We start from the raw sequence: 18,988 nt of genomic DNA, 5'->3' as shown, positions 1-18,988 counted from the left end.
CTCCCTGGCCAGCTCTGACAAAGGGCTATCCTGGCTTCAGCAGCCACTTGGGCTCCTGGCCCTAAAGGAAAGAAGAATTTTTAAAAAAGAAGGCAAGTCACAATTTGCTGCTCCTGCCTTTTCTTTTTATCCTGGATCTCCATTCTCTCCAACTTCCAAATTGTCAGCGCATTTGCCGGGTAAAGCCTCTACCTCCACCCCGCCTCTCTTGGGCACTGAAACGCATCTCAAGCCAGGCCATCTGGCATCAGCCTCTCCTCCCAGCCCTTCTTGGGAAAACGCGTCAGGGCAAAGGGAATAAGATCATTTTCGGATGGCAGGCCATTTCTACCGGTGCCCATCTGAAATGAAAATAGCAGTATTTCCAGTTTATAAACACACGTGGGAAAATCCACTTAAACTCCCACCGACTTCCCGTATCTTTTTGTTTGGTCTGGTGAGCAGGGTCAAGGCCGCAGCCCTGGGCAGCTCGGCCAGGCGGCCGGGGTGCTCCCTGCACCCAGAGCACAAACAAAAGCGACTGGACGGTGTCGCCTGTCATCATTTGCTTTCACAGCTGTCTACACACAAACCAAAGGGGTTAGCATCCCTGAAAACAAAAGACAAAACACAGAATGTGAAACGGGCCTCTGTTTCCACTTGCTCGGGGATAGCGATAGTCTAACAGCTACCCTGAGTGGAAAAGTACTGCTGGGTGACACCAGAGGGTCTCTAAAGGCCACCGACGGGGCATGCTCTGTTTTTCTTTCCCTGGACCTGCGAATCGGAAGCAGAAATGGGTCCAATTCCCCAGAACTCAGTTAATATACATGTAGATGTTTCTAGACGTCGGTCACAAGCTTTCTGAGGTCTCCAGTGTGGTCAGATCCAAAGCAGGTAGCTAAATGTGGGATGCAAGGAAATTGGCCATCTCAGTACTTTACAAGCGAAGACCAGAAGGAAACCACAAACTGACGACACTTGTCCACGGGCCCTCTCAGAACAGAAGGATGCACAAGTTTGCTTACCTTGAAGTTGTGCGTCTTCTCATAGTTGAAGTGGTTGTCGTTGTGCGTGAGGACGGCCCTCCTGACCAGGGAGGAGATCTGTGGACAGGCAAAGAGTTTGAGAGGGGGCCACAGAAAGCCGCCTTTGACTCCCACCTTCACCCCCAAGGCCACGGCCAGCAGCTCCTGCCGTTTCCTGCCCTGCTTGGGCTTCCGGACCACAGCACACTTTTTCTCACTGTCCAGCCAGAGTTCCTGGGAGAACATGGTGTGGGGACCCCAGATCTCCTTGTCCCCGCGGAGCCTGGGAAGCCGGGCTGTCAGGCTCGGGAAGCGCAGCTAGTCAGGCAGCAGACCGGAGGCAGCTGCGTCTGTCCTGCCTGCAGAGGCCTCGGCATGTGACCTGGAAGGGCCCGTTTGCGGGACGGAGGGGGCTCTGCCTCTGAATAAGGCCCGGCCTGTTTTGTGCTATGTCTTCAGGCCGACGTGTGCCTGGAACAATAGCGCACATTCATGTGCCAGCAGCCCCCAGATGCTGTAGCCAGTCAGCCGCTGAAGAATCAATGGGGGAGGCCGGGGCAGGCTGCTCGATTCCTCCCGCCGGACACTGCCGAGGGGAGACCTCTCCTGCTCGCTGGCACACTTCCCTCTCTCTCTCTCCCCCCCCACCCCAACACACACGCACAACTGGCTCTGATGTTCAAAGCCTGAGGCTGCATCCAATTATTTTGGGGCTCCGAACCTCATCCTGGGCTGAACTTTAAACCTTTAAACCCTGAGGATTGTTTAATCTTAAAGGGATCAAGCCTGAGTCTCTTTTTAAAAAAACCTGCCCCAGCTCTTGAAAGTCCGTTTTTATTCATCTGCACGCATTAAATTAGAAGAGTCTGAGCACCGAATGGGGCACAGGTACAGGGCACAGCATTTCAGCTGTGAGTTCTACAGCCATCTCAAAACGAGAGGTAGGGTGTCAGCTCCAGGATAACCCTGGCCTCTCTCCTCCCGCCAGCTGCCGACAGCCCCCCACAACCCACACAGGCCACAGGCCTTAACCAAACCGAAGCACCGTGGCTGCTTCTCCTCGAAATAAAACATCTTCGATGTTCATTCTGTTAGTGCACAAGCCCAAAGCCTTCCTTGCTCTTCAGAAAGCATCATCTGTTTGATGGTCTCTCTTAGGACCATAGCTTTTTGGTCCCTGATCTCTCCATTAATAGAAGTGAGGAAATCATTACGTCTTGGGAGAACGCCTGATCTATTGGCCAAGTTCAATGCAGCTAATGCCAGAGAGTAAAATCAATGCCTTTGCAACTAGAAAGCAAGAAGAACATAGGTGGTCGGACCATTTACATGGATGGATGGTCCATGAATTTCATCCCATTCTCTCCTGCAACATGGCTCCATGTTCCAGCCCCTGCAGCAGCATCGTGGAGCGTCACAAAAGATCGACCCTTTCCTTGCGTAAGTCTCTACTCCTGGCCGTCACTCTCATGCCAGCTTGGTGCAGAAGTGTGTCCTCCCATTTATCTTCTTGTTACCCTCAATAATAACAGCCGATTTTTATACTGAGCTGTGGAGCACAATGACTTACGTTGTGCGAGACGACAGAATGTGTTGCGTGCACTTATTTAATTTCAGCTCACGTGTATGAGGAACAAGACCTTCATTCCCATTTTTCAGATAAAGATATCAGGGCATGGAGAAGTAAAGCAATTTTCCTGAAGACATGCAGCTGGTTAAAGCGGCTGAGCCAGGACTAGAACCCAGAATATGTGTGTCCAGCGCTCAAGCTTCTATACACCAAGTCCTGGTGCCTTATCCTGACAAATTATTTATTTGGAGTATTGACCAAGTCTGCCCCTCCTTACCTGGCTTGCCCCACAATAACTCAGACCCTTCCTATCCTTCCAGGACACCTGCACACACCTGCACAATAGTCTTCTTAGCCCGTCACCACTCCACCTGCTCAGAAACTGTCAGTGATTCTCTGTGACTTAACCATGCCCTGGATTGCCCCAATCAGTCCAGCTCATCTATTTCCCTCCACCTCCAAGAATCCTACAAAACCTCCTCTCTGACATACTCAACTCCTCACCGCCTTAGCTCGCTCTGTCCTGTAGCACATTCCAGCATCATTTCACATGTCTACATTTTCACCAACATTCACACCCTAACGAAAATGCCCCTCTCCAAAAAGACTTCTCCAAACTCCCCACTGAAAGCAAACTCTCTCCTCTGAAGTTCCATCGCGTTTTCCCATATTTTTCTTATTGTGCTTAGCACTTTCTATCTCATATGAGAGTGATTTGTAACAGGTCTGGTACCCCTGCCATATTGAGAACTCACTGTGACATGCTCTATGTCTAATTCACCTTTGCTTCCCCTGTAAGAGTGTCTAATAATAAATTCCTTGCCATAGTAGGCACCGAATAAATATAAAAAGCCAGAGTTGTGAAGAAAGGTGGGCAAAGGTGTATAGGGTATGATCTCCTGGCCCATCCTTTGATCGCCATGTTCTGGTTCTAAGGACCTGAACCTCCAGGGGTCTGCCCTTCTGATGGGCTCCTCATTCCCATTGCTCAATCTTAAAGGCCATCTGCCACTCACAGGGCCTGAGGGAGGCAATGACATACCTTGGAAAGGCTTCCAACCCTTAGCCCAGAGGCAAAAAGACAGACAGGAGGTATAAAGGTCTCTTCCCAACCCTTTACTGCCAGCAGGAGACCTTTTGATGTTGAGCCAATCTGTGTAAGAACAGATTCTGTGATCTGAACTAGGCCAATTACATGGATACATGGTTTTAGAACCTGATAAAATAACTCTTTCAATGGAAAGTGGGCCAAAGGGTCTCCTTTTCCTTTGGGTATATGGGTGGTTAAATACAAAGAGATTCAATATTTTCTTGTCAGTGCCTTTACTTATAACAAGTAATTTTTTATTTCTATTGGTGACAGTGGTTTCTTGTTCAGATATTTGCTCAACAGAATCAACCCAAACACAAGACACATTCAGACGTGTGAAGGAACTATATACACTGTTCGCTTCAGATGCCTCTTTACAGGGAACCAGGGTGTTGGCATTGGGTGAGCATTACTGTGAGGAGTGTGGATGACCCCAGATCACCCTCGTACTAAAGGGAAAATTGATTACAAATGTCTCTTGGTGGAAACTTCCCTCTTCGATAACTCCACCACACAGAGCTCTTCCCTAGCCAACCTCCTCGAGGGCAGTCAGAGCCTTGGTATCTTCGACATTCCCCACAATGACTAATGCATGGTCTCATATACGTGGACGTTTAATACTTTTGGTGACAGTCGTTTTTCTAGCAATTTTTTCTATTATCTATACATTCATTAGATGAAGCACATTTGCCTACGCGCTCTGTTTAAGTCGGGGATTCTCAGTTTTGGAACTCTTGACATTTGGGCCAGATAATTCTTGGTTGTGGGAAGCTGAGCACTGTAGGATGTTAGTGGTCTCCCTTGCTCCTGCTCACTAGATGCCAGTAGAGCTCCCTGACTATGATAACCAAAAATTTCCCCTGACATGGCCAATTCTCTCCTCTGAGGCAAAATTGCCCCTAGTTGAGAATACCTAGGTTAGGTGGATAAAACAAATATTTACTTCTGATATGCTAGGTACTGTACAAAGCACTTTGCATATATTGACTCATTTAAGATTTATAACCTTATAAAGTAGATACTGTTATAAATGTCCCCACTTTATAGATGAGGAAATGGGAACTGAGGGTTTAAGTGCCTTGCCCAAGCTTATACGGCTAGTATGTGTGGAGCTGAGATCAGAACCCGGGCACAACTAACTAGGTCTAAGCTTTTCCCCACCCCAAGAACAAGTTTCTTTATTTTTTTATTGTGATAAAATATATGTAACACAACATTCACCATTTTAACCACTTTAAAGTGTACAATTCAGCAATTCAATGGCATTAGGTGCATCACAATGTTCTGCTATCATTACCACTATCTAGTTCCAGAGCTTTTCCATCACCCCAAATGAAACCAGATACCCACTGAGCTGTCACTCACCATTCCCCTCTCCCTCCTGCCCCTGGCAACCACCAATCTGCTTTCTATCTCTGGATTTGCCTATTCTGAATATGTCATAATAAATGAAACCATACAACATATGGCCTTTCGTGTCTGGCTTCTTTCCATTAGCATGTTTGCAAGGTTCATCCATGCTGTAGAGTGTATCAGTACTTCACTGCTTTTTATTGCCAAATGATAACCCATTGCATGGACAGAACACATTTTGTTCACCCATTCATCAGTTGACGGACATTTGGGCTGCCTCTATCTTTTGGCTATTGCAAGTAGTGCAGCTAAGAACATTCTTGGACAAGCTTTAGTGTGAACACCCGTTTTCAGTTGTTTGGGGTGTACACTAAATCTATGCTTTTCACTACCCTCTAAACTGCCTCTCATCCAAATAACGCTTGCACTAAAAATATCCAGGGGTTCAATGCTGGGATTACTCTCTTCCCCACTGTCAGCCTGTGAGCAGCTCGCAGGGCTGGCGATCTCGGTCTGGTCGTGAGGAGGAGACTTCTGTTCTCCTGGCGCCTCTTCCAAAGCAGGCACTACATAGGTACTTTTTGAAGTAAGTATAAGGCTATAAATAAATGGTGAAATAAACTCACCATTTCCCTTTCCCTTATTTATAAGTAAAGTTTACAATTCTATTTTTTTTCTTTTTTTTAACTTGAAAGAGATCTTTTTTTAAAAAAATGTTTTTAGTGATTTTAGAGAAGAAGGGAGAGAGAGAGAGAGAGAAACATCGATGAGAGAAGAAACATTGAGAGAAACATCGATCGGCTGCCTCCTGCACTCCCCTTACTGGGGATCAGGCCAGCAACCTGGGCATGTGCCCTGACCGGGAATCAAACCTGTGACCTCTCGGTGCCCAGGACAATGCTCCACCCATCTGAGCCGCACTGGACAGGGCTGGGATTCTATCTTCTACGGGCTCCCACTGCTCTTTCTCTGATTCGGATCCTGAATCCAAGGAGGAGTCAGGCAACCAGAAGGCAGTGCAAGGCTGTCAGCTGAAGACAAGGGGGCAAGGGCGGGTCGGTGGCAGGAAGACATGGGAAACCAAGCCGATGCCGTCACCATGTACATGCAGATGCCCAGGAAAAAGAGGCAGGGGGAGGAGACCTTCCCTCCGTGCTGACACTGGTAACCAAACATCGGAAGCCAAGAGGGGACCTCAGAGGTTCATCTGTCCAATGGCCCCTTCTCCGCCTGGGTCAGGAAGGCCCACCTCTGGGGATCATGACATTCTACCTTATTGGTACCAATTTCCAGAAACAGTGATTGACCATCTATCTGCAGCTCACCTGCAGACTTCAAGTAAATTCCAGTTCTGCATTCTAAGGAGGACTCAGCAGTCCTACAATGGTGTCACCCCACTCTTCCTACCCCAGTCCTGTGCTCCTGGGGTCCCTCCACTTCTCTGCCTCTTGAGTCCGAGATCCTCTTGGGTGCTGAAAGGCCAAGCAATACCCCTTCGACAAACACTACCCTGCGGCTGCAGGCACCAGCCGCCTCTGGCAGGATACGGACTGACAGTCAATGCTACCAATGCTGGCGAGGGTGTCATAGGGAGAGCCTTCTAATGTACTGTAGGTGCTCATACGAAGGGGCTCCTGTCTGGGAAAAGAAGCTGGCAATGTATCAGGTGCCTCATGTGCATCGATCCAATGATTCTAATTCTAGGATTTTCTTAAGAAGGTCTTCAGACAAAGTGAGATGGATAGATAACAGACAGGTTCACCATAACAATAGCAAGAAATGAGAAAAGGCTTACACATCCAAGATAGGGACCATGTTAAATAAATTACGGTATAAACATGAGATGGAATATTATGCAGATACTAACAAAAACGATTATGGTCACTTTTACTGATGACAGGATATGCCCTGATATGATGTTAGCGAGAAGTAGGTTCCTGAACCATATATATAGTGTGTAATTCTCAGTGTGGTAAGAAATGGCACACAGGAAACATCAGAAGAAAACAGACCAAAATATCTCTGGCACACCAAACTGTTGGAGATCAGGCAACAGTTATCTCTGGGCGGAGAAATTTTAACTGCTATTTACTTTCTTCTTTCTTTTCTGTATTTTTTTGAGCTTCCTACAATGATTATGCTTTGGTTCCATTACATAAAAATATAACAATTTAAAAGTACATTATAAAAACTTTGTTAGATTTAGTGTGCACAGATGACAGGTTCTTAACATCACAGGTAACTTTCGAGCTCATCTGACCCCACCTGCTCTTTTTACAGTGAAGAAACTGAGGGTCAGAGAAATTCAACGATTTGCACCCCTGCCCCCAACCCCCCATCCTAGGGCTACTCTACAACTAGGTCTAGAACCAGGTCCAGACTCGGGCTCTCTTGCCTGCAACCCTCTACAGCCAGTCTTCTCACGCTTGGGCCAGCCTCAGGAGCCCAGAAGGCCTGATAATACACAGGCTGCTGGGTGCCAGCCCAGCTCCATGGGCGTGAGATCAGGCCTGAGAATCTCGGTGCCTGGCAAGTTCAAGGTGACACTGATGTTGCTGATCCAGGGAGGACCCCTGTTTTGTGCTTTCCACTGAACCAGTGGGTCTCAACCTTGAGATCCTTAAATCACCTGAGGGAAAACAAACTTACAAACAGACACCATGCTCAAGTACTTTCCAGCTCAGACCAACTGAATTCAACTTTCTGGGGATGGGCCCTGGCCTGTACAAACATCCCCCAGGGATTCCGGTGGGCTCCTGGCACTGAAAGCCCTGAGGCTCATCTCGAGGGCTTCAGTTCTGGGGTTCTGGGGTATTGTTAGAGAAGACGGAAGTATGAACCGGTCAATGCTATTGAACACTCCCCCACCGCAAACAAGGGAATCAATATCCTTTCAAACACAAAATGTGAGCGTGCTTCTGTTCATGCCCACCCCACCCTGGCTTCCCATAATGCCACTGAAAACCTCCACAGATTCCTAAGCTAAAGGCAAAAGTCCATACCATGTCCTGCTGGGGCCGGTGTGGTCCAGCCTCTGCCACCTTTCCAGCCTCGCTGCCCACCCCTCCCTGCCTGTCACCTTGAGAATTCACAATCATAACCAGCAGTATGATTTTCACACTATTATCTATGACCCCCTGCGAGGCGGCTGGCTTTATGAGATCAGACACTGTGTGTCACAATTAAGAGCCTGGTGTCACACCTCCAGCCTGGCACAAAGTAGGCGCTTACTAGGTTTTTCTGAATGAATGGACGTCCATGGCTATAAAACCCCTGGAGGTCAAAGGCCCGCTGCAGCCCTTCATCCTCACTAGCCATTACCTCATCCATTCGCTCCTGGGAGTCTGATATAAAATCCAGGGACCATGCCCTTTGGGTTTCCTTTTGACCAGGAGATCACATTTCTGATATCACAAGAGGGGGGCACTGGAAATGGGGACCCAGCGCCACGGTGAGGCCTTTAGGGACACAGCCAGGTTTGGACTAGAATAATATTAACAGTAGCATAGTGTACTTGTGGAGTATATGACATGATTTATCTTTCTTCTGTGAGGGAGGGAGAGCAGGTGTCATTCTCACTTTACAGATCAGGAAACTGAGTCCTAACAGGCGTGTCCTGGAAACAGAGTCATCTCCGTGGAAATCCCTGGCACCCGGTGTAGCAAATGTGGTGGTGGCCACTAATGGCCCGCTGACACGAGGACTCAGCCCCATCTCTCTTCCTACGGGACTTTTTAAAAAATACGTCTTTATTGATTTCAGAGAGAGGAAGGGAGAGGAAGAGAGAGAAATATCAATGATGAGAGAGTCACTGATCAGCTGCCTCCTGCATGCCCCCTTCTGGGGATGGAGCCTGCATCCCAGGCATGTGTCCTGACCGGGAATCGAACCCCGATCTCCCGGATCCTAGGTCGATGCTCAACCACTGAGCCATGCCGGCCTAGGGGACTCTTTACTAACTTTTCAAATGGGGCCCTCCCTGAAGTTCTTGTATTAACCGTGTCTCCAGTGACTAGCATGAGGCCAGCACTAGCTTGGCACTCAAGAAAGTTTGGTTTCATGAAAAATAAACATACCTGCTTTACTGCAGTCTTTCTATTTTCCTGCCTTCCATCAAAATGACTTATAATTTTAGAAACAGTCAGCATGGCCATGTTTTTTTCCTAGTCCCTCACTGCTCATCCCACACATACGTCTGGGCTTCTGGAGTTGGGTGTTAGGTGATGAGTCTTGGCTGCATGCAATTTCCCCAAAGCCACAAACATTAAATCCTGCCCAGAGACCCGCAGTAAAACGCTGCAGGCATTCATTCAACTCAGAACAGTGGGGGGAGCCTGTTTTTCCATTTTATTTTCACTGTCTGTGGATCACACTTAAATACTTTTAATGGCTAGATATGGCTGCACCGAGTGTCTGCTTACTGCTTATTTCAGTGTCTAAAATATCCATATGGAGAGAGGGGCAGGGCGATTTCCATTCGGTCTTGCTGAGGGACCCCAGCTCTGGTCTCCACTCCTGTCAGCAAGCGAGGCTACAAATGCCGGGTGAAACAGCCCCGATCGCTGAGTGAGAAAGAAAGGGGGGATTTCTTATCAACCCTCCTAAGCCCCGCCTGTTTGACCCCATGTGCTCTGAACCCTTCCCCACAGGCCCACGCCTCCTCCTCGGCCCCAGGAGCCTCGGTAGTGTCGCTAGAGCCTTCGCTTGCCGTTTCCAGTCCCGAGAGAGGAGGGGGGCAGCAGAGACGGGACCGGCCAAAGGAGAGAGACCAGGGTGGGAGCTGACCCCCTGTCCCCCCGGCGTGCTCAAGAAACATGAGTGACACGGGCTTGATTTGCGGCCCTCGAAGCATCGGGCATCCGTGGCTGACCCGGCTGACTGCTCAAACCCCCGGTGACCTCCAGGCTTGCTGCATCCTGGTCCGAGGAAGAGAGATCTCTGTCTCTGGTAGCACGACATGCCCAGCTGTCACTCCAGTTTCTCTCTGGGGACAGATGGCCACTCTCAATCCAGAGACACATAAGGGACCAGATACTGGTCTCGCTGCCTCTCTTATGATTCATTTCCCTTCATCCCAACTCTCAGTGTTCATCCCAAACTGAGGGCCTGTGTGGTCTCGATAGTGGACCAAGCGACCTTATTTAGAGGCAAATAATCTGATGTTTCTTGGGCTGATTGATTGTGGCGTGTTATAACTGTGGTCCTTCCCATAGCCTTTCTCCAGCTCTTGTATTGAGACTGATGTCAACAGTTTTGGCTAATTGCTGACGTTTTTCCTAGACTGCTCAGAGGTGGAAACGAAAGATACTCCACTTAGAGGAAAATGCTTTTTAGGTTGCGTTAAACACCTCACACATTTCAACATGTAGTCATTTGCATTTTTTATTTGTTTGTTTTAAGAATTGGCTGTTTGGAAACAGTATATCTCCTTTTATTTTATTTAAAAATTTTTAAATTTTTTTATTGATTTCAGAGAGAGGAAGGAGAGGGCGAGAGAGATAGAAACATCAATGGTGATGAGAGAGAGTCATTGATCGGCTGTCTCCTGAATGTCCCCCGACTGGGGATCGAGCCCACAACCCGGGTAGGTGCCCTGATAGGGAATTGAACCGTGACCTACTGGTTTATGGGTCGACACTCAACCACTGAGCCACGCTGGTTGCTATTTTTGAGAAGGTAGACCATTTGTCGAGTCAAGCCTCTTAAAATTGCTCTACAGTGCTTTAGGCAAACGACTGTAGAGCTAAGACCCAAGTAAACCATGCCTATTTTCAGGGAGCCGCAGCTCCGACGAAGTTCCCAGCTGCCACTGTCCTTCTTGCCCGCCCTCTGTTCCCCTCTTCTTGGATTCCATCCTCACTTCCATTTCTTTGTATTTTCCTTGCTGTCATGTGCCTCCCTACCTCTGGCCAAAGAACTAGGTGCCCAGAATGCTTGACCTAGGGGTGTTATTACAGAAGTCACAGACAGTCAACTTCTGGTTTAAGGCACCGATGGCATCGCAGAGCCCACGTGTCTCTCTCTCACCCTCCCTGCCACTGTCGCTCGCTCAGATGAGCCTGAGCAATCTCTGCCGGGGGCTATACACTTGCTGAATTACATTTTCTTGGCACCCAGCAGCGCGGCAGTGTGCAGAGCAGAATGTGCCAGCCGGGGCCTGGAGCCGCCGTTCTACAGGTTCTTGGGCAGGCAGTTAGATTAAGACGCATCTTTATGGAAAGAAAAACATCACATCGAAATGACCGGCTGCTTTCTGCATGCAAACTGTCCCACGCTGCCGGGCCTGTGTCTGCTCCCCCGCGGTTTTTCAATGCTCAGAACCCTGGACCGTTCTTTGAACACATGCTGTTCTTTGGTGAAGCCGTGTCTCAGTGCACATGCTCCCTAACACTTCAAACTCACCATGCACGTTAGAATCACGCCAGGAACAAAGTGGAAAAAGGTAACGATGGTTGTGCACATGCTGTGCCAGGCACATTAGCCATTGTCTCGTTTATTCTGCACGCCCGTCCTGCGGCACTGGCATCATCGCCCCCGTTTCATACGCAAGAAGACCCAAGCACCCACTCCAGCCTGCACAACCAACATGTTGGATTTGAACACAGGACCCACTGCTCCCATAGGTCATGCTCCTAAGCTTCATTTCACCTCCACATATTTGTCCCCCAGTAGGGCCTCAGATCCTGAGAAAGGACTCTGCACGCACATTTTCTAATCTCTTTGGCACCAAGAACCATCAAGAGCACTCAAAAATTTATAAATAAAGGAAGGTGTCTGGTCCGGCCCAATCTCCCCATTTTACAAAGAGCAGGAGAGTAAGTTAGTTGCCTGGGTTCTCACAGCCAGTCAGGTGTGGAGCCAGGACAAAAAGCCGGATCTTTGGACGGCAGGTCCAAGCTCTTTCCACCATGTAACAACAGATCGGGTCCATATCCACTCCCGCCCAGGCTGCACAAGTTAAACAAGTCACACAATCACACACACACACTCACACACACACTAAAAAGCACATCATAGGCAGGAAATTGCTAGGCAGTATACATTGTTAAAATCGTCTCAGAAAGCAATTTGGCTGTGTGTCTAAAGAGTTTCGAAATAGTAATATCCTTTAAGATTCTGTAATTTGATTTCTAAGAGTCCATCCTAAGGAAATGATCCTAAATACAGAAGGGCATTCATAGCGGCATTATTTCTAACATTAGAAATGGAATATACTGTGCGCGTCCGAGCACCAGGAAATAGCCAAATAAGCATGACACTCATGCAACAATCAAAAATGATGTTTGAGGAATGTAATTACACAGCTGTAATATGCTATGTGAAAAAAAGCAAGATGCAAAGTTACAAATGTTTTGTGCTTACACATATATTTAAAAACCCTATCACATAGGAAATCACTGTAAAAAATAGACAAATGTCTATATTTTCTTTATCTTTCAAAATTGCTTTAGTTATATTATCTTTATAATGGGAATGAGTAAAAAAAGCAAAAATTTGCCACAGAGAGAAACAATTTTTTTTTTCCTGGTTTGTATCAGTTTTGTTTTGAACTGGGAAGATTTTACCTTAAAGGAAAAATCAGGTAAGTCTTAAGCCTAACTAGAGACTGGAAAAATCTAAAGTATTAGAGTCTTCTGTGGCCAGGATCTCACGGCTATAAGATAATTAAAGGAAATCTCAGATGCAAAATAAGTGATTAACATTACTGGAAATGAAAACTCTTAATCTAGCAGGTATTAAGGAAGGATTTGCTTTCTGTGGGGCCTAAAACATCCCATTTTACGGCCTTTACCGATACAAGTTAAAATCTTTCCAAAATGCGAAAGGGAACACAATTCCATGTAAAACCATGATTTAGGTTAAATCTCTGCAGAGATTTTGACCCTGAGCCAAGAGAAATAAAAACTTTAAAATAAAAATTCTGTTTCTATCATATATATTATTGCTTGTAAGAATCAGGAGATGAAAGAATAAAGAATTTCTCTAAATAAATTTATTCAAAGCCGGACAATTACATCTTAACATACACACTATAGCTATGAGAACTGAGACTGCGTGGCATTTCAGTAAGGACTGGGGAGAGAGGAGCTTCTGTTTTAAGCAACTCAAAATATTTTAGTTAAATTTTTTTAACTTCAGCCTTTTAATAATAAAAAGGAAATATGGCTTCCTTTTTTATTTTAGTAAGTTAAGGTTTGCAGCCATCTCGGGAAGCGTGTGCAAGAAGCTACCCTGTGATCGGCCGGGTGCTCTTTCAGTGGAAAGTGTCATGTCTTATTGAACCCCGTGGCCATGGAAATGGCAGTTAACCTCTAACAACGGTGAGAGGCTTTTGTTTGCTGGGGATCCCTTAAGAGTAAAGACTCCGGAGCCAAGTTGCCTGGGTTCAAATTCCTGCTCCAACCCTTTCCAGCAGAGCGACCTTCTGCCGAGTTCCTTACCCTCTTTATGTCTCATTCCCTCCGGGGCGAACGTGCATAGTGAGAGCAGGTACCTCTAGATAATTAAATGCGCAATTTAAGTTGTAAGTTGTAAATCACTCAGATCCATGCCCGGCATCACTTTATGTGTATGTATGCATATGTAATTTAATGAATAAATTAACGTTAGTGATTATGCAGGTGATGCTTTCAAAGGAAGGCCTAATCTTAGGAAGGTGTTGACAACCGAGTTTCACTAAGATTACTTTATGTGATATGGAAAAAAATTCTGACCTGACGCAATGAAAAAAAATACAGTCATTTCAATTTGATCAGAGAGCTAACTAAGCTGGAGGCATTTTAACCACAGATGGCAGGTCTTCGGAGGCACAGGGAGCAGCAAGGATGAGCTCACGCGGGAGGTGCAGAAATGCTGCAAAAGCTGCCTTGTCTCCTGAAATACTCTGATGGTATCAGAAGGAAAAAGGGTAACGGGTGCATTTTAGGGTCTGCTTTTATAAAAAAATACTAACAGAATAAAGGAAGGAATCGGAGTGTATAGAGTTCCTGGGATGAAAACATGGCTGGTAGCTTCGGTCCTGGGCTCCAGCATTGCACCCAGGGAAGAGCCTTCCAGACTCTTGGGGAGGGTGGTGAATGCCGGCAGGGCAGCCTGAACATCTGAATGGCCTCACAATCTTCATTCCAACCTTCCTCACCTTGCACTAGGACTAGGCGTGGGCACGAGATGAACATTTTGCTCTTGGGACACAGCAGACTTTTTTGGAGAGTGTGGAGCCCAAGACACATTCCTTAAAACAAACCATCAGCTACTTTCAGGACTTGCCCGGCCGTCCTTGGTATATCAGGAGTAACCATTCTCAGAGATGGTCACATCAAACCCAGCTGTGATGGTTTAGATGTGCACCTATTTCCCAGTGTTTCCTACACTACTCACAGCACACAAAGCATATGTCATGCTGACCTACTTCTATGCTACCACCCACTCAGGTTTCAAACTGGCGTTCCTCAAAATATCAGTCATCCCCTGCTGTTTTATGACAAGTTTAAAAAATGCTCCATACATCCCTTTCTTGGAATTACCATTTACAATACTGTTTAGAAGTATCAGCACTTTCCAGATTTAATTGTGACCATGTAAGGCCAAGGAGCAGCTATGAGAACTAGTGTTTGGAAAACTAATACTTGACACTTAACCTTCGGATTGTTCTGAGAATTAAAAGAGAAAAATCTACCTAGTTTTCAGTGCCAAAAACACAACAAGGGCCTGATGGAGGTTAACTATGATTATTATTAAGAACAACTTCTCTTTAGACAAGCTTGGCTAATGGTCCCGCTGTATTCTGGATGATGTACAAGTAAGAGGTCTGGTTGTGCCAACTGGCTCTTGGTGACAGTGCGGGGAGTGGGGATGGTCGTGTTATGTTCTTTCTCTTCCATGTGGTGAGTCATTCAGGACCAGCAGAAGAGGCAACATGAGGCAAGTAAGTACAGGATGACTGGCCACAGGTGATGGGTTTGGGACCTGGGGTCCAAGTGGGCAGGGCAGGAAGCACAGCCTCAGTGTGCTCATCCCCAGGCGTGCACCCAGCAGACCTTGGACACAGCATGCTGGTTCTCATGGGTCCCTCCAAGTTGTTGTGATGTCTCACTGGACAGAGCCCAGGGTGTCACCTGAACCCCAACATTCCACATCTCGATCTCTCAGCTCCCTGGTGCCACTTAGTCTGAAGTCCCAAGATCTCTGGGAACTGGCACAGGTCCTGGCATCCACCCACCTTGTTTTCCCAAACCCCAGATGGATCAAAAGCAATCCTTTTGCCCCAAATGACATGTCTTCAACAGTATGAATCCACAGGGAATGGCCCATTTGCCAGATGCCCTGAGTCCTTTCAGAAAACTGCTGTGTTCTGGCAACAGCCCCCAAACCAGCTGCCAGGATCCTAAGGAGAAGGACTCCATTTGTGGGGCAGGTGGAAGCAGAAGGGGTGTCACTGCTTTGGGCTTGCCTGCCTGGTTGCAGGCAGTGCTACGTGTGGTGGTAGGTTTTACGCATAATGCCTTTGTGTTTCAGTTTCTCTGCACAAAGAAAACACTTGTGAAACGATTTCCCATTATAAGAAAAACACTGTTCCAAGTACAGTATTAAAATAGGTTAAATGAGTGGGAATTTATAGACACAAATATGTTAGTGTGTATGAAAACAAGGTATTTCTATGCTATAGTACAATAAAAATACACAATTATAATTTATTGTATGTATGCATCAGACACTACTCCAGACACTCCATATCCCCTCTCTCCTGCCCATCCATTCACCCATCCATCCACTCAACCACCCGTTTATCCATTACCCGGCTACCTACCCATGCATCTATCTAGCCAGCTAGTCAGCCAGCCCATCACACACCCAGCTATTCACCCTCCCATCCATTATTCTTCCATCATCCTATCCATCCATTCATCCATCTAACCAACCAACCAACCAACCAACCAACCAACCAACCAACCAACCAGCCAACTAACCAATTCATCAACCAACCAACACTGAGTGAACACCTCTTAAGTATTAGTCACTGTGCTAGGCTCTGGGCATCTAAAGTCAAATAAGACCCAGTCCTTGGTCTAAGTTAAGGCAGCTCAGAGACCAGGAGAAGTGCTTATGGCCTAGGCAGGTGACAAGCAGGGCTCTGGTGTCATTACTGCTGTATTTCACACCTGAAGGTCTCTCATCCCTATTTCATAGTCTTCACTAATCTCCATACTTGGCATTGTGCTGAGAATACTAACCTTTATTGCCTGAAAATAAAGAAATTCTCCTGCTCAGGATAACTTAAATTTTGAGTGTACATACGTCTACGCACAAGATCCCAGGGACCTAGGGCCTCCACCGTGAACACGGACCTCCTCAGGATATACCCCACTTCCTCCGACACCATTCTTTTTTCGCTCACCTTGCAGCCTCCCCGGACCTCCCCTTACTTTCTCCAGGAAGCTCGTCTTCCTGTCTGTCTTAGCTCCAAATATTCTTTACGGAATTGTTTTTCTTGTGCACTCTTTCTCCTGCGTTCTACGTGGCTGTGTCTGTCTTGCAAATCTCAGTATCCCTGCCTTTAGCACACAACCTGTCTGTGTAGCATTCAGTAAGTATTTCTTAGCGAGTAAACAGATGAGTAAACTGAGGGCAGGGTCTTGGAAAATGTATTCTTAATAGAACACACGGTCTCCCCTTCGATTCATTACCTTGGCCGGGCATGGGGAGGGCGGAGTATGGCTTCAGCTACCCTCCATGAGAATGGGAATGATTTAATCTACAGCACAAAGGAGGGTAAGTCGTGACCATAAAGTGGAACACCACCGTGGGACAAGATTGATGACTGTTTCCGGCAAGCAGCTCCCTGTGCCCCCCTCTCATCCTACCGAGGAGGAAACAGGCCCACAGAGCTGAGTCGTTTGTCCCAGCAAAGCAGCAACAAGGAATGAAGCTTCTGGAATCCCCACCCACTGTTCCTTCCACTTCACCCACCTGCCATCAGCACCCCCTTGCTTCCTTCCACTGTCAGGGAGTGACCCCGTCCAAAGAAGCCACACCCGGGAAGGTTTGGGAATCTAAGAGTGACCAATGCTCTAACCAAACGTCCTGACGCCAAGGTGATGTTCCGTAAGTCATTCCTGACCTTGAAGAACCATCAAATCATGACACGGGAGCTACAGGCCATCTCCCCAGAGCTTTGGATTCTTACCCTTAGACCTGAGAATACAGAGGACAGAACCTAGCAAGAGCGTCTGACAAACTCGATGTTTCTGAGAAATTCCCCCACCCAGTTAATCGGATGTGTCACTGGGCACCGAGGCGGTCGCGGCCTCTCTGGCCCATCCACAGAGGTGGTGCCTAAGGAGAACCTGGGGGCAGGCGAGCTGGGAAAGCGATCTGTGCACAAGGGTGGGGGAGGACTGGCCAGGATCGCCTCACCTTGATTTATCGAGGGCTGTGTTCCTTGTCCAATGGAAAAAAAATTCCAAATGCCACGGGAAACCAGAGGAGGGGACGGTACAGTGAGAGAGAGAATTAGTGTCACAGGAAACAAAATGATAAAAACACACGAGGGAAGAAATACGACTGTTCTTCCCCCAAACTGAAAGGTCTTTGAAAAAGGCATCTGAGAATAAATAAATAAAAATCATAACGCCGTGCGGCCCTGGGCCTTCCAGGGGCACCCGAGGCGGAGGATCTGACCCCCGTCCCACCCCGCTCCTGGCCAGGAGCCTTGCCACGGGAGAGACTGAAGGATTCCTGAGAAAACCCGAAACCACATGAAAGGGAGCAGGGAACCGGGCCCTCCTGCTTCGGTGTAATTTAATTCAAAAGCTGGCCACGCGTTTTTGTGAAAGAATCTCTGTCCGATTCAAGGCAGCAGAGTTTCGACTGGTTGGGTTTCACCAAAGCGTCCTCTGGGCATGACATCTGTCCGATCACGAATCCGATATTTCGTCACGACCTCGGATCGTTACACAGAGAGCTCTGCAGATGAGATCGGGGAGCGGAGGCCGGAGCAAAGCGACCCGCCGCCTCGGGGGGGACCTGCCGCACCGAGAGCACGCACGTCCACGCAGCCCGGCGAGGGCGCTGAGACTTTCATAGGAGACAAATATTAGGACTCGGCTGAAAAATCTGCTTATTACACAAGTGCTTATATTATTTTGTCCCGACTGCTGGGATCCTGGCCAAGTAAGCAGGTCTTCCAATAATGTCATTTTGTTCAACATTTCGATGACTCTGATGAGAAGAAAAGTGAATTCCCAGCTGGGGCCACTGTCTGCGTGGAGGGTGCATGTTCTCCCCAGGTCTGTGTGGGTTTTCTTTGGGGACCTCGGTCTCTGCCCACATCCCAAGGATGCGCACATGGGGTGGGCTGGCGTGTGGAACTGCCCCAAGCTGAGTGAGCACGGGCGTGCATGTGAGTGGCCCTGTGTGGGGGGGTGTCCTGGCCAGGGTGGGGTCCCGTCTTGCACCCTGAGCTGCCAGAGAGGCTCTGATCACCCACCACCTTGAACTGGCATCATCAGGCTAGAAAATCATTCTTTTACTCGCTTTTATTCATCTTTCTTAAATGCGTGTGTAGCTCCCATGTCTTTCCATATTTCATATTAGAAGTGTCTTGAGTTTTTATGTAGAGGTTTGGTGATGTTTTAATGACCAGAAATAGGCTGTAGGAACGTAACTCTTGTTTGTCTATGGTAAAATTGGTTTTGTTATATGTCATTTCCCTTAAAGTTTCAGTTTCCAAGAAGCTATTGATGAAGTCAAATGAGGATTTACTATAATTCGACGTAGTAGGGCCTCGGTTTCCTTACTTCCAAAATGAGGTCTTACCAGGACCCCTTCCCACCTTTAAATGTTCACAAACATCCACTCCAGGCACTAGGACCACAGATGCCCTTGAGAAGGTAAAAGTTGAGGTTGGGGACGGGGCAAGTAACCAGACAATTACAGAATATTGAGGCCATGGGAGTGCAGAGATGGGAC

General features: G+C 47.4%; 1 protein-coding gene across 1 annotated transcript in view; it reads right to left on the bottom strand.

Moving 5' to 3' along the window:
• CHN2 (chimerin 2) overlaps positions 1 to 18,988 on the bottom strand; it is a 201,877-nt gene that overhangs the window by 21,161 nt on the left and 161,728 nt on the right. Inside the window, exon 7 of the mRNA XM_081146780.1 lies at positions 1,008 to 1,085. Within this exon, the coding sequence (XP_081002906.1) occupies positions 1,008 to 1,085 (78 nt within the window). The remainder of the gene's footprint in view (positions 1 to 1,007; positions 1,086 to 18,988) is intronic.

This window comes from Miniopterus schreibersii (assembly GCF_964146895.1).
Source record: "Miniopterus schreibersii genome assembly, chromosome: 9".
In the NCBI taxonomy this organism is placed as follows: domain Eukaryota; kingdom Metazoa; phylum Chordata; class Mammalia; order Chiroptera; family Miniopteridae; genus Miniopterus; species Miniopterus schreibersii.
Note: the sequence above shows the minus strand (reverse complement) of the source record. Positions and strands in the feature narration are given on the sequence as shown.